At 42.4% G+C, this 15,472-nt stretch overlaps 2 protein-coding genes across 2 annotated transcripts; one reads left to right on the top strand and one right to left on the bottom strand.

Annotated features, from left to right (window-relative positions):
* Positions 1-362: 362 nt before the first annotated feature.
* Positions 363-11,244, bottom strand: LOC136513221 (uncharacterized). The gene is made up of 20 exons (XM_066507211.1): positions 10,986-11,244; positions 10,706-10,858; positions 10,339-10,498; positions 8,937-9,255; positions 8,671-8,811; positions 8,387-8,579; positions 8,178-8,308; positions 7,650-7,868; positions 6,181-6,347; positions 5,484-5,562; positions 4,770-5,315; positions 4,349-4,695; positions 4,126-4,239; positions 3,936-4,037; positions 3,504-3,752; positions 2,875-2,973; positions 2,511-2,624; positions 2,224-2,394; positions 2,001-2,111; positions 363-1,355 (listed from the first exon to the last, which is right to left on the bottom strand). Exons 1-20 carry the CDS (start codon positions 11,086-11,088, stop codon positions 1,118-1,120), a joined length of 3,756 nt encoding a protein of 1,251 aa, XP_066363308.1. The 5' UTR covers positions 11,089-11,244; the 3' UTR covers positions 363-1,117.
* A 202-nt stretch (positions 11,245-11,446) lies between these two features.
* Positions 11,447-12,567, top strand: LOC136513895 (uncharacterized). Its single transcript, XM_066507877.1, has 2 exons — positions 11,447-11,819; positions 12,195-12,567. Exons 1-2 carry the CDS (start codon positions 11,467-11,469, stop codon positions 12,298-12,300), a joined length of 459 nt encoding a protein of 152 aa, XP_066363974.1. The 5' UTR covers positions 11,447-11,466; the 3' UTR covers positions 12,301-12,567.
* The last annotated feature ends 2,905 nt before the right edge of the window (positions 12,568-15,472 follow it).

The following is a 15,472-nucleotide window of genomic DNA, read 5'->3' as shown; positions in this document are numbered from 1 at the left end:
AGTGAACCTGTACAGATCCTGGAGTTATTATTGATTTTGGCATTACTGTGATGACATGTTTGGAGAATGCAAGTGATAATTTGCTTCAATGTACTGCACCAATATTTAGATAACCATATGATAAAGCTGAATTCTTGAAAGTATTGTCTACGTGTCAGCTCTTATCTTTAATTTGCAAAATTGATGTTAAGTAGCTGACTGCAGTGGGCCAAACTTATGTTCAGTTAAAAAAAAAAGACATGAGCTTCAGGGAAATTGGTGGCGCGAATACATGGAACTGAAGGCTGAAATTGAGACCATACAAAAATGCCATCTTGTGTAGTATGTGTATAGATGGTGCAAGAGAAACAATAATTCGAAACTAGAGCAGCAGCTTAAGGGACCAGTTCAAGTAAAGCAGCGACGGTTTTCCTATACAACAGCAGAAAAGACAACTTGAAAATCTAGGTAGACTCGACCGGGTACTTGAGTCACAGGTTTTCAAAAAAAAAATATCTTGAGTCACGCAGATGCTTCGGCACGACTAAAGTAGCCATTCATGCTAATCAGGCTTGACACAACTGAATCACGCCACGGAGGTTGGCGCGACTTGACTGCCACGTCAGTTCCGTCGTGGCTGGAGCTGGATCCCCATTCCTCACTGGGGATGCTCTGCGCGCGAAGATCAACGCAGACAGGCGGGGGAAGGCGCCGGCGCTTCTCCAGCACACTGCAAGGAGACATGTCCTCCTCAACTACGGAGCTTCATAACTGATCACATTCCCTAGAGTTGCAGTGCTGGTAGTTTCAATTACAACTAACAGTACTCGAAATTACCATCACAACACCCCCTAAAAGGACTCTGTACAAGAGGCCACACAGGACAGCTCTACAGCCTGAACTTTGCATCTGCAAAATTCCATTTGATTGTGACCCCACTAACTATTACAAATGAAAATGCAGGTCAGAATGAAGTTTCTGTGAAGAACATCTGGCACTGGGAAGTGTGATACAGCTAGGTGGCCATCCTGAACCCTGCTCAGAGCTCAGCAGCACGAGGGAAATAGTAGCAGATCATCCTGAAACAGCTTTTTTTTTATCCCACATTTGATTTGGTAATAATTCTGGCCCTGAACAGTTACTCATCCTCATCGTCGTCATCAATAACCAATCTGTGTCTTCTTTTCAAACCAGCCCTTCGATTAGCATCAGAGTTTGTTCCGTCCCCCGATTCAGTCATGTTTCCATCATCAGTGATCCTTTGGTCAGTATTCTCGTGATTATCTAGCTCGACTTCAAAGTCATCCAAAAGTTCAGCTTCAACGGTATTGCCACTGTTATCGACTGGATCAGACCCATGATTTACAGAAGCACCCCTGCAAGTGAGAAAAAATCTTTTGTAATTGATTAATGCGTACTGTAGTTATTGGCATGAGATGATCTAGCTACTTGTTTTCAATCAATAGGCATAAATGCCTTACATAATATGACAAACAATAGTATAGCACAATCCTAGAATGCTAAGCCATACTGAAAAGGTGGAACTAAGAAAAGAAAGGGCTCCCTGCATCAATAAACACTTGAGAATGTGATGCACATATGCTCTACAAAAATGCAAATTCCTACATAATGTTCACAAATAAACTCTGCATGTTGGCAGAACAAAACGACATCTATAGCTACATTCAAAGAGAGGATGCCATTCTTCCTTTATGTAGTATTTTAAAAAAAAAACATATCCGCAGACTACAGCTTAGAAGCCACTGCCACTATCTGTCTATCTGGCGTCTGCCATGTAACTTCACATGCTTATTTGGTTATATGTCAAAATAAGGAAGTTATCTGTTTTCGAAGTTCATGCTATGCAGGCTATGCTCTTTTTATGACATTTTCACAGGCTAATTCTACAAGCAACCAAAAACCATCCCTGATTTTTTATGAAGCTCGCAATAAGAATAGTCATGAACTTAAGGCAACCTGTTAATTTGAAGGATTTCTTGTTTGAAGTTGAATGTACTTACGTGATATTAGAAGCAACAGTCTCATCATGTAGGTTAATATTTCTCAAAGACTCTTGGTCTTCTATATTCGCTGAGAAATTTGACGTCACTAACCTCTTCTTTTTCCCACTTCTGTTAAAATGAAAAGGAAATGATTTATAATAAATAAAATTGGGAACAGATTGAGTTAATGAAATCTAAACAAATGCAGTCCTGAAGTTTATATAAAAATGCATGACCACACCTAAAGATGGATCCAATGGTCTCATCATCAGGATAAGTGTCTAGCAAAGTTTTCTCATGTTGGGATATAGTCGGTGAACAATATTTGGCGTTGGTGTTGTCTGAAGATTCTTGATGGTTTTGTACATTCCCTTCAAAATCTGACGTGGATAACCTCTTCTTTTTTCTACTTCTGTCAAATGTGAGGCAAATGAGAACGTTATATAATTAATGAGAGGGTTCACAGCTGGTATCATGGATATTTAAATTGCATGTATTTATGTATATACTACAGCTGAATGAGTTCACCTAATCATGGATCCTATGGTCACATCATCAGAGTCTGGGTCATGCTGAGCTTCTTGATGCTGTAGTGCAGCACTCAGTGAACTATCCACCAATGGAACTTTCTTATTTTTTGTTCTGCAATAATTAAAAGGCAATGAGCATATCTAAAAAGGAAAAGAAAAGAAAAACCAAAATCACAACAGCTTCATCTATCTGTGGGAGGCTGCCCACCCGAACTAGAATGGTTGAAACAGGGTGGCCCCAAAGTCACATGAGTACATCCTAAGGGTGTACACCTCTCTTAGGCAAAGCCACGGTGATGTCTTCTCACCCATAGTTGAGTTTCCTTTATCAGCTGATTAAAATTAAGTGGGTATATTATTACCTGCTTTTAAGTACTTGTAATGTTTCTTCATCGGATGATCTTCCATGACTTGTGTCATCATGGCCATCGCTTGACACATTTAACCTTTTCCTTCTAGCCCTGGAAAAATGCAAGTTAAGGTTTAATAAGAAGATTATTTTCCACGACCGCGCAGGAGAACTGTGCAGCATTATATTATATTGAGAAAATGATCCAAGCGGACAAGTACAAACCAAAAGGAACCGAAAAAACAAAAGAAACAAAAAAAAAACTACTTCCATGTCAGGCACTACGAACACGCTGATCTCACCGCCCAACTTAAGGTTTAATAAGATACCAGCAAACTCGTATTTGGATAGTTAAACTAAGGAAATCACCTCTTTGATATAAAAAGATACACGGTTGTCCTGTGTGTTCGAGAGAAAAAACTAAGGAACTCACACTAACTTTCCAGAAACATTTACCACATAAGTAAAATATAGATATAGTTCCCAATGAAGCTGATAGGCCTGATGTACTTATTTTGAACATATCAGTATGCAAATGTATCGATTCTACAGGTAAAATGCGTTTATCTAATTGTTGGGCATCTGAATAGAGATTAGGTACCATTAAGAATGGACGCACAAACTACGATTTATAATACTCACCTGGAGCTTTTAGACTTGGGGACATGGTTATGTTCAGCTAGCATGGGGTTCAGATCATCAAGTGAGTTGTTTTGTGGTTCTGTAGCCCGATCTCCAGTTGAAAGAGATTCATCTGCAACCTTTTTTCTCCTTGTGACATTCCTGAGACCTAACTGTGCAAGCTTACGAGAAACTTGAGCAGAAGATATCTTCCCGCTGGGGTCTAAAGCATCAGCTATTACATGACTGCATTTGCGATCATCCTTATATCTACAAAGTACAACATAAAGGAATAAACATTCTGGCATCAGCAATTCAGCATGCAATCCATACTATGAAAATAATCTTGCGTAAAAAAGATCCAGTGATTTCTGCATAATGCTAACTTTATAAAGTACACTGAGGGACATTGACATATCATTGCTCTTTTTCGGAAGAAATTTTAACCCTTACTTTTCATAAAGGTCTCTTATAAGCCTCTCTTGCTCTTCCGTAAAAAGAGAACGACCTCGTCGTTTTGGAACTTTGGGCACCGAATCTCTCGATGAATGGTTCCTGAATTAAATCCATTCATATCAAAGTGAGGATTGAAGTTCAGATAATTAGCTATGTGTTCAAATACAGAAGAGCATACAAAATGAACCTCTCATTTTCCTCAGCATCACTATCTGAAAGTGACATTAATCTGCTCCTTTTATATGTAGTACTACTCTTCCTAAAATCATCCCCATGTTCATCAGCTGATAGATCTCCATCCCTGTATGCATGTCAATGGAAATTAACATGTGATATTGTTCACTTTACCACTGCACATCTTTGTATGTATAGTAACACAAAACATCATTCAAGAAATGCACAGAACTTACTTATCAGCATCATAAGGTGCCTGCGGTATAACCAAGTCAACTTCATCGTCACCAAGAGAATCTGCTATATTTACTGGACCTCTCCACCCCTTACTTGAACCAATTTCACCATCCTTGTTTCCAACATCTTTCTTAAGCTCATTCAGTAGTAGATCAGCATCAATGCAGTGGCACTCCTTTCGTGTCTTCCAAAATAGTATGTCGACAAATAGCAATGGCTGTTTTTTTATTGCCCTCAACATTTTCCTCACAACTTTAGAAAGAAAATTTACAATGTTTGTGTACTCTTTTGAACTAGACGACTTTTGTTCCGCTAATATATCATAGAAAGTTGTTACAAGCGATAGCTGCAAAAGGCAGTACAATATAAGCTCCCAAAGAAGAAACAACTGTGAGGAAACATAGTAGGCGTTTCTTTTACCTGATAGAGCATTGGTGACAACTCTAGATCTTCACAGAATCTCCGCAGCATGCATATTATGTAATGGTTTGTACGGTAGGAGTTACTTTTGTAATGCTTCAACAACCAGCAAATATTTTGCACAACAGAATTGTTTGCAAGGCTAGATATTAATCGGGAAACGTTAAAATCAACTTCACTTGTAGCAGGTTGGTGATCAACTGAAGAATCTGAAGTCTCACCCTCTTCATCGATGAGATTCTTCATTACACCACTGTCTGTGCAAGATGGGCCACCTTCAGCATGTGCAGTACTCTCCATGTTAACTGCAGTGTCAAGTGTATCCGGTACATGTGCACCACTGGTGTCTACTTTTCCACGTTCTGAGGGAGAAGGTTCTAAAGCAGGACCATCAATCCTCAAATCTGGAAGTGATTCAGGTGAGCATTTGGTCCCATCTGTAGGATGAGCGTCGTTTAGTTCTACATTCTCCACTTTGGGTTCTGAATTCTCGTTTTTACCATTTGTTGCCTTCTTTCTTCTGACCTTTTTTGTCTTTTTTGCAACCTAAAGGAAAAATAGAGCAATGATTGATTGAGTGTGATGCTACCCATCTTCACTTAAAACAGTTCAGAACCTATAGGAGTAAAAGTTGCTAGAAAAATGAAGATGCACAGAGAACATTACTATGACTGGAGCAAGAGACATATTACAGACAGGAAGAGAACATCATACCCTTAATGCACCGCGTGCTTGAAGCTTTTCCATGAGCTGTAGCATGATATGAATTGTTTCTAATAAATTCACTAGATCACTGGTAAATAAAACAGGCGGTGAAGTTAAATAAGAGTAAATGACAGTATGGTACACATTTAGTGGATTAAATTGCAAAAGGTAGTGTCGATCTCCACTAACCAGAAAGGGAACATAATTCAAACCATGTAATAGAAACACAAACCAAAAAGTACAGCCAACTAGAAAAGAAACACAGGTCCGCAACAACTTGCTGGTTATTGAAGGATTATTTTGATTACATGTTTAGAAGGGGATATTTCATCTATAGTTCTAAAAAAGAAAATCTAACCTTTGAGAGTATGAACATCCAAACTGCATAATACCATTGAAGGAATTGAGAGCATGAAAATCTAGCCTGTGAGTTCTAAGGATGACAAATTTCCAGTCTAGAATGTCCAGCAGCTTATGTATTTTAGGAAATGAATTATCATCTACTTGATGCATAGATTAAAGCTATATATTGTGCTTTTGTAAAGTCAGGGACACATGTATTATGTAGATAATGTTCTAAATGCCTCGACGAGAATTTTCTAGTGTAGGAAGTGTGCCTACTAATTGACTTATTGTATGTCCTGAAGCTTCAGTTTTAGTAGCAAATGACAGAGATGAAATTCCCAAGGGTATATTTCGTACAAACCTTTTGGGTTGTTTGTGACTATCAAACGATCTGAACAAGTTCAGCAGAAATTGAGTGAGACCATGTTCTGTCTGATCATAGAACAGTTTATACAGTAAAACACGAGCTGTTTGAGATTCCCTTGAATCTTCAGGAAGTACTTTTAGCACCAAATATATCATGTCAATCTGCAATGCAAGGTACTGCACTATGAGGGTCCACAAGATGCATGCAGTAGTTTTTTTCCTCGAGAATGCAGGGGAGGTGTGCATAATGACATCAAGAAAAATATACATAGAGTACAAACACAGTGTGCATAATTGCATTAAGAAGAAATATACAGAGTACACATACACAAACAGAGGGAGGAGAGAGAGACTTGATGCCTGCAGTATTAACTGAATAGTCCACAAGGATATTCTAATGGACATCACAATTGAAAAATAAGTACTCGTATGGTTTTGAATTGACAATCTCTCCATTAAAGTCGGTAAGTGTCAAGGGCATTGGTGCTCAAGGTAGCTGGCCCTCGACTACGAAGCTCGTAGCTTGGGTTGATAATGGCGTGGGGTTTATCCCCTGGACGCCCTATGTTGAAGGGGATGAGATTAAGATGAAGAGGGGTGAGATTAAGAGAGAACAGGGAGATTAGGAATAGGTTTGTTCATTGCTTACTTCATTCAACTGAGTCCTGGATACATATAGGAGTCGGCTGGCTCCTTGGTTCTAATTCCTGCATTAACTCTATCCTCTCAACTACTTCTTAATTGCTGAGACAACCAGCCACCTAAACCACCTCAGGCTCCTGCTGGCCTGTGCCCTCGGGGGCAGCCCTGGCTGCATCTCGTGCTCTGGGCCTGCAGTTATACTGCTGCCCCCACATGACAGTAAGACATTGTAATTCCCATTCAGACCAAGTTTTGTTGAGGATCCTGACATGAGGATGTATGCAGTTTACAAGGTTCATCAAGTTAAAATCTCATAGCACTTAGCTTGATGAATGAAAAAAAAAACTCTTGCTGATAGCAAAATATAGGTTAAAGTTTGGCAATGGTTCAAAACTAAGACAATTTAAACTCGACATTGTTTTAATCTCTATTTTTCTGAAGTCAAGCTCTACATAGCTCTAATTCAGTTTGGTTAGGCTTACGCACATGTATATGTATAGAATATAGATGCCCCTTCGGACTTAATACTATCTCTACTTGAGTTATAAACCTTTAAAGAACTAGATAGTGAATCAAGGTTAAAAAGTGAGCTGCATCAAAATTTCAGAGCTAAGCATTGGGATTTTGATCAAACTTGACTTATTTTTGGCAAGTGCTTCTCCCCTTGCCAGTTTTCGCAAACTGCTCTCTAGTTTTCTTGTTCAGTCTTTTCAAAGCAAGAAACAAGGCAAATTTGATATGTGCATGTAACCATGGGTTATTAGGAAAACTAAATTTAGCATCACTGTCATTGTAAAATTTACAAAATACACATTCTCTTACCATGTTCTTCATTAAAGACCCAGCTGCTGAAAGAGTTTTGTAGTCGTTAGTTTCCTTAAGACCCTCATACGTCTCACGCCACCTGGAAATGACTATATTGAACATATCTTCATTCAATGTGGCCGCAACAGGTCCACATATATCACCATGGAATGGCTGATTATCATCATGTTCGTTGCTAGGAGAAACCTCAGATGGTTGAATCCCTTTAACAGATTTCTGGCCAAAAGAAATCTCACATTGTCATGAATCATCATGGAAGAGAAAGGATTATAATCAGATCTGTCTGGATAGACATAGTTATGATATTCATGACAAATAAGCCAAAGATGTAACTAACTGCAGCTTAAGTTTCATGTAGTCCAATAGCAAATAGAAATCAGTTATGTAAGTGTGCCTCTTGGCAATTCAAGTCATCCTTGTTGGACAAAGAGTGAAATGAGACAAGAATCTCCATGATAGCACATAAAAACATTCATAAATCATAAGTGAATGAAGAATAAACAGCCCATGAGTTCTGTTCCGGACCTGATCATTTGAAGCCTTCTCATGTTGAAAAGCTAGAACAAATCGAGCAACTTTGAAGAATGTAATTATATCAGATTTCTCAATAGAGTGGTGCTCATCCATGATATCATCACAAACTGACTGCATCAGGACTGATAAGAACCGCGTTATCTCAAGATTACATGAACAAAACAAAATGGTTCTGTTAAATGGAAATGAGACAAACTTACTATTGTATGCTCCAGATAAAAATTGATCCATGAAGCTTCTAAGCATTTCTGTAATACCCTCCTTTGGTATGTACAGAAGTTCATTGTCCCAGGCTATCCTTTTCTGAGGACCTCTTTGGTCATTACGTATTTTCAAGAGGCTATTTGCAGATGCAGAGCTTGGGTTCCCTTTGCACAATGATTTAGATCCATCCTGTAAGTTCAAATGCAAGCAGAGACAAGTACATCTGATTATCTGGTTATGATGTAGGAGCCAGTTGGTAGAATTCAAAAATGTGTAGTACCACTGAAAAGCACGTAAAAGTCCCACTAAGTGAGCTATTTTCGGAGTTCCGTTGCCTGAACATTCTTTTTTTCCTTTCTTCCTCCTCCATCATCAATCTCAATGAATCAACTGATGAAACAATATCTCCGTTAACCTGATCCTATAGAGTATCAATGGAGTAAACAAATTTGAGCTTTTTCCACTGATAGTTGACAGAAAAAAGGGCATCCAAAATACAGAATAGTACTCACAAAATGGAAAGAAAATAACAAAAAGAAGGAATACCTTTGAACCTTTATTAGAAGCTCGGGCAATCAGTCCTGGGTCTCGGCCTAAGAAGAGATAATGATAGATCTCCATTAAAAGAAGGTTTTCCTCCTTAAGATAACCAGAGGGCTCATCAATATGCTGAGTCAAAACTAAGATTATGTCCATCACATTCTCTTGGAACATGAGCTCCAAAAAGCTGTCAGCCAGGAAGAGTAAGTGGGTAGCTTCTCCAGATGCTTTCTGTGTCAATGTGATTTCTTGAATAGCCAAGACGTTGCGGAACAAAGTAAGCACCAACTGAACTAACTTCCAGTCATCTTCTGAGAATAAAGTTCTGATTGTTATTGAATAGAAAATCATGTCAGCTGAAGTCACTATGATGAAGAATATATACTTATAGCGTTTAAAACTAGTAAATAGCATAATATAAATGGGAACAGAATGGAGTAATAATGGTAGTGAATCAAATAAAACTTTTACTTCTGCCCTTTGGGAACAGGATATATATATAGACCAGTATCCAAATAGGATTTTTAATGAGCATAGAGGCAGGTGAAGATAGTGGAAGAACCATGCTGATAAATTAACATGTATAGCACAAACACCACGTTTAGTTTTGCTGATAAGGCAATGGCACAAGTAAAATCTCACTGAAACTTATCACCTTTCTGTCATCCGATTGCCAAATGGAATCCACAAAAACAATATGCTTGGAATGTGGGTCGAATGATGTGAAAAAAAATCTTGTGAAACAGAATATAACCGTATTTGATTGATTAATTCATGTAAAGCTCAAAGTTAATACAAATCCATCTAGTTGAAGATTTAATTTCTCATTCAAATTCCATCACCACTCTCCTTGGGCAAGTAGAGGGAAAAAAAGAACAGTTGTTTCAGTTTAGCATTGCATTCCTAGGGACAAACGTTAAAAGTGTTCTCAGAAACTATAACATAGAAACTTAATTGGTCTGCAAACTGATTTAATTGAAAGCCTCAGGGCCACAAATGCTTAAGATTAGTAATGAGCACTCAAGAAAAAAAATAGATAAACAGTTCTGAAGAAATAGTCCTGAAATTCTCGAGTTCTCTGTTTTGCACCTACACTACCCTTGTTGAATACAATCAGCTTGGTCTTGGAGATGTTTTGGTAGACAAGTGCAACAGGGGGTAAAAAAAATTTTACTGCAACCTCCAAGAGCTTGCAGCAGGTTACTCATATTGACCTTGCTCTTTCCAACTGTATCAGGCAGTAGCTCATAATGTGGGCCTTTTGGGAAAAAAAATATGTTTGCGCCAGGCTATATTAGAAGATATAAAGATTAACTATGTAACAGTGTTCTGTGATCCTCATGAACAACAGTGTGCTCAATTAGTCAGTTGTGTGAGCTCCATGATAAAAACAAGAGAATAGATTCACCTTTCCAAGCGGTCCAATGGGTCCTCAAGAAGAGACACAATGACAGTCACTGCAACATTGCGTGTCAGTGCAGCCTTCAAATCCCACAGATACTCAATCTGCTGTGGAACATCCTCTGACGAGGGCTCCACAGGCATCGTAAGGAACACCAATACTTTCACTACGATACAAAAACAAGTGGGGAAGGCTTAGTCATAGGGCGCTACATCAGAGCACCATTAGTTAAAATAAAGGTATTCGAATACGTAGTTTCAGAGCTATATTAGTGGGGAACAAAGATACAGTGTTTATCGGAGATCCTATTCACATTGAAAGCCCATACACAGAACTTTCAGATTTCAAGGAATCAAAATGGAAGAACAATTACCTGCAGTGATGACCAGATTGCGGTCGGTCTGGTAATTCTCGATGATGGGCACCAGATCCCTCGACGCAATCTTCCACTTGCAGACCTGCTTGAAAACCTCCCGCCGCTGCGGGTCGTCCCGCCGCAGGAATCTCTGCAGGTCCTTCAGATTATCTACAGAAATGGCGAAAACGCACGCACAGCAGAAATTAGTCAGCAAACACATCCGCCGATCAGAAATGGGGTCAAACCCAAGCCGTCGCCGAAGAAGCGCAGGAAGCGGGAAGGGAGCCGGGGGTACCTAGGCAGTGGTCGCTCTTGGCGTAGCCGATGACGGCGCCGTCCTCGTCCTCCTGCGAGGCGCCGAGGCCCGCGCAGGTAAGTGAGAGCACCACCGAGTCCATGGCGGCGCGCGCTAGGGTTTAGCCGCCTGGTCCGTGCGCGCAGTTGGAGCTCGCCACGGTCGGATGGATGCGGAGCGGAGGCGAAAGAGGGGAAGAAGGATAGCTGCGCCTGCGCGACGGAGGATGAGAGAAGAAGAGAGTGAATCCAAGTGGGGGAGCGGCAGCGAGATCGGTTCCGGGATGCAGATGAGAATGGAGATTTTCCCGCCGCCGCGCGCTATTTCGGGGCGGATTTTCCCGCGCTTTGGTTCCGCTCCGTGGACTGCCCTCCCACAGTTTATGGGCCGGGAGGCTCCGGACAATTAGGCCCATAAATGACAGCCCAACAGATGGATAAGGTAAAGGAGGGGGAGAAGAAAGGAGCAGCAGCAATCGTTCATGCCCATGGCCCTCTCGAGCTCGCTCCGTGCCCTGGTGGCCCTGATCCCGCCGGCCCTCCCTTCCGCTCGCCCGAGCGGGGCCGCGGCGGCCCCGGCACCCCGCGCGCGCGGTCGACCGGGGAGAGGTGCGGGGGTCGTGGCACTGGCGGCGGCGCTGCCGTCGGACGCGCAGTGGCTGGAGCGGCTGCCGGAGAAGAAGAAGCCGCTGTACACGCACAGCCTGCCGTGCATCGAGGCGTGGCTGCGCAGCCTCGGGTTCACGCAGTCCCGCGAGGACCCCGCCGTCTGGGTCGCCGAGAAGCCGCTCTGGCACGCGCGTCTCAGCCTCGATGTCACCGACCTCCACATCAGGTACTGTATGTCAGTTTGTGCTAGCTTGCTTGGGGATTCAATTCATGCTCGTAGTTTGACCAAAATGCTCCTGCGTTTTAGCTTGCTCGATCGGCTTATGTGAGCGTGTGGAATGAACCTGCGGTTTGTGGGTTTCGTTCTTCTGTACATGCACGTTGCAACTTGTTCAGCTAGGATTTCAGTATATTATTTTGTTGAGGAGGAATGAAGGACTGTTCATCTAATAGTTCTGAAGATTTCTTCACTGTATCATTGTCCTACCCCTTTTCAGCTACTCTTGAGTTGCAAGAACTACATCAAATCACTGTTAATATGAATCGATTACTCATTTGTGTGTCAGTTGAAGGCAAAATTGCTAATGTTATCTTCAACTAGGTACTTGAAAAGCGGACCTGGAAATCTTGAGAAGGATGTGGAGAGAAGGTTTAGCTATGCCCTAAGCAGAGAAGACATCGAGAACGCCATACTTGGAGGACCTTAATACACAACCAAGGGGCTCAGAGTTAGGATTTGCTTAGTCGCAGTTGTTCTTTAGGCGAGTTTGACACTGAAGAAGTGGCACGATGCCAATCGTTCCAGTGATCTGCATACTACCCTAGCTTCCGTCAGTGTAAGAGCAAACGGATCTTGTGTCGAAAAATAATATTCATGAGCTACAATCTCTGATTAGGCTGGAAATTTTGGATCACTCCGGGCGACATGCGTTTGGTTTGTTGGCGTCGAAATGAAATTTCCCCTTTAGAAGAAACTTGCTCATTTACGTAAAAAAAAAAAGAGTTAAATGCATGGGAGGTCCTTAGAACTTGTCGTGGAGTGTTATTTAGGTCCCTGAATTTTGAAAATACATTTCTGGGTACATAAACTTGTTAATGGTACACCGCAGGTCCATAGTTGCCTCGTGGTAGAAAATTATGCACTAAAACCTCTAAAAACTATGCCCACTAAACAGATCAGTCCCAGACGGAGAAGACGAAACTGCCGCTGTTGTTCGTGGCGATGCTGGCGTCGCTGCTGGTCGTGTCGATGCTGGCGCCACTCCGACGTGGTGCGCTGCCCAGCATGCTCCTCGTACCTGAATTCCCTGCGGCAGGGCCTCTGCGACGCCTATGCCTGCGACTGCGGCAGGGCCCTACACCTCCACACTAGGCGATCTGCCGCGGCGACATCTTCCTGGCAGGGAGGCGTCCGCGCCCTCGGCGGTCTGGGGCTGCTCATCCTCTACGTCATCGTCAGCAGGTCGATCGCGCTGCTCGACACCAACACCATGTGCCTCGCCGTGTTGGGCGTCAGGTGCCGGCCAGCACGCGAGCCAGGCGAACTTGTCGTCACCGCGGGACTACGAAGGGCACGGCACACACGTGTCGTCCACCGTGGGCGGCACCATTGTTGAAGCGTGCCGAGGTGACGGGCAAGATCGTCGCCTGCGACGTGGTAGAACAGAACGACGACGTACTGCCCAAGGGGTTTGTGGTAAAGCATGCTCAAGGTCAGGCCGTCGGTCACCACGTACTAGCGTGCAGCCGCCGACTCATGGAGCATCTCGGACACCAGCAGCACCCTGCGGACCCAGCGTGGTGATGTGCCTCCCGAGCGCCGTGCCCAGGTTGCCCTCCTAGTCCTCCATCTGCAGCGCTGCGTTGAAGGCCACGTCGTCCACGCCGTGGTGCGCACCAGCTCGTACTTGCGTCCGTGCGGGACGTCCGTCACCAGCGCCGCCGCGCTGCCCACGCGGAAGATGCAGTTGGTCACCGGCATGTGCTTGTTCTTGGCGAAGTACAAGTTCAGGCTCGTGTTCTTGCAGGGGCACAGCGCGCCTGAGCAGGGAGGAAGTTGGAGAGCAGCGCGGGTGGGAGGTGGTTCGGTTCAGGGGCTGATCTGTTCAGGGGACATATTTTTCAGGGGGGGTCAGTGCATAATTTTCCGCCACGTGGCAACTTAGACCTGCGGTGTATCATTCAACGAGTTTATGTACCCAGAAATGCATTTTCAAAGTTTAGAGACCTAAATAGCACCCCACGACAAATTTATGGACCTGTTATGCATTTAACTCTAAAAAATTTGTGTTGGCCTGCCTTACCTTTTTTGCTATATGCCTATATGATGGGTTTTAAAAACTTGGATTGATATTTTGTCATGCTAATGTTACCACAAGTCCTTGAGAAAAGATTTGAGTGAGTGTCATCTTATCTTAGACAGTGTGGTCATGTTAAAAAAACAATATTGGGAGAATAGAGCTTGTTTAGATTTTTTTTTTAAGAAAACATCCCGTGTAAGGCCTCCTTAGAACGTTGGATTTTTTTCTGTTCGTCCGTTTTTTTTCAATGAAAATAGAAGTGATTCGTGTGAAATTTGAGTGCGAGGCCTTAAATATTCACAATCAAAATACTAGTCGTATACTCTTATAAAGCAAAACCCCAGTAATAATTTTTCTTGACATACAAGATGTCTATCTCAATAGTTCACTATCACTTGCAATTAAAGTTCCCTAACACAAGCAATTATGATATCATGTCAGCGAAACACATCATCAACTAACATACATTTAATTGTCAACATCAGTGTGACGCTATCCACTAACATTAGTTTATAATAGTTAATCTCTTTCTAAGAATTGTATAAATAGTGAAATTTTATTCTAAATTAGTAGTTCCCACATCAACACGTGGGGTGTTGTTCTAGTACTACGAAGGCACTGTTCGTTTCTCTTATAATCCATCTTTTTTATCTTATTTTTTTAGCTGGAATAGTGTTTTTCTTTCACAACAAATCAGTCGGAACAGTGTTTCGGCTTATTTTCCAGCGAAGCGAACAGGGCCGAAAGCATCTCCCGAAACAACTTTTCAGTATCGTATTTTTGTCTCTCTGAAGGGACTGTGACGCCTAAGAGGATAGGGTGAATTAGGCAACTAAAAAATCTAACTCTAAACTATAGCCTCTTTTTCTAACCCTAGCAAAACCTATGCAATAGATAAACTATTTAAATGTGCAACTACGATTTTGCTAGTGTGTTGCTATCTCTACCGTAATGTAAACAAAGTAAATGCGGAAGCTAAAGAGTAAGGTAGAGATATGCAAACTCCCATCGACGACTCCAGTATTTTTACCGATGTATCGAGAAGCACACAAGCTTCTCCCTAGTCCTCGTTGGAGCCCCTCACAAGGAATCCCTCGCAATGGTCAAGCACCCGGTCGGGTAACTCTGTGGATAGCCTCAGGCCTTTCCCACGCGCAAGTGGGTCTCCGACGTGCCTTCCGGCAAGCCTCTCCCGGATGCTCTCCGCCGTCTTCGCTATCAAGCTTCTGGTCGAAACGTCGAGGGCCTTGTTCCCTCCGGTACACGGTGGCGGTCACACCATAAACGTTGTTGGTGTGATCTTGCAAGACTACAGGGCCCTCCGATGTACAACAATGGTGCTTGCAAACACCGAGTGGTAAGAGATATGCAAACCTCACTAAATATTAGGCCTAAACCTAGAGCAAGCGCATAAGCGGTGGTCTAATCAACCTAAGCACTTCGCAAAACACCTACACTAATCACCTAATAAAACACTAAGCACTATGCAAGTGGAGATCACTAAAATGGTGTATCAACACCCTTGGTATGTTTCCTTAGCTCCACCCTACTCAAATAGCCGGTTGGGGGGTCTATTTAT

Source organism: Miscanthus floridulus, chromosome 16 (genome assembly GCF_019320115.1).
Source record: "Miscanthus floridulus cultivar M001 chromosome 16, ASM1932011v1, whole genome shotgun sequence".
NCBI classification, from domain to species: domain Eukaryota; kingdom Viridiplantae; phylum Streptophyta; class Magnoliopsida; order Poales; family Poaceae; genus Miscanthus; species Miscanthus floridulus.
This window is presented reverse-complemented; position numbering and strand designations above follow the sequence as displayed.

Bases quoted from the DNA above. Each gene is read 5' to 3' on its own strand.
- LOC136513221 (XM_066507211.1), bottom strand. From the start codon at position 11,088: ATGGACTCGGTGGTGCTCTCACTTACCTGCGCGGGCCTCGGCGCCTCG. The intron at 4,696-4,769 runs GTAAAAGAAACG...TGCCTTTTGCAG, and splicing joins TGTCACCAATGCTCTATCAG to CTATCGCTTGTAACAACTTT. The intron at 4,038-4,125 runs GTTCATTTTGTA...GATTTAATTCAG, and splicing joins GATGCTGAGGAAAATGAGAG to GAACCATTCATCGAGAGATT.
- LOC136513895 (XM_066507877.1), top strand. From the start codon at position 11,467: ATGCCCATGGCCCTCTCGAGCTCGCTCCGTGCCCTGGTGGCCCTGATC. The intron at 11,820-12,194 runs GTACTGTATGTC...ATCTTCAACTAG, and splicing joins GTCACCGACCTCCACATCAG to GTACTTGAAAAGCGGACCTG.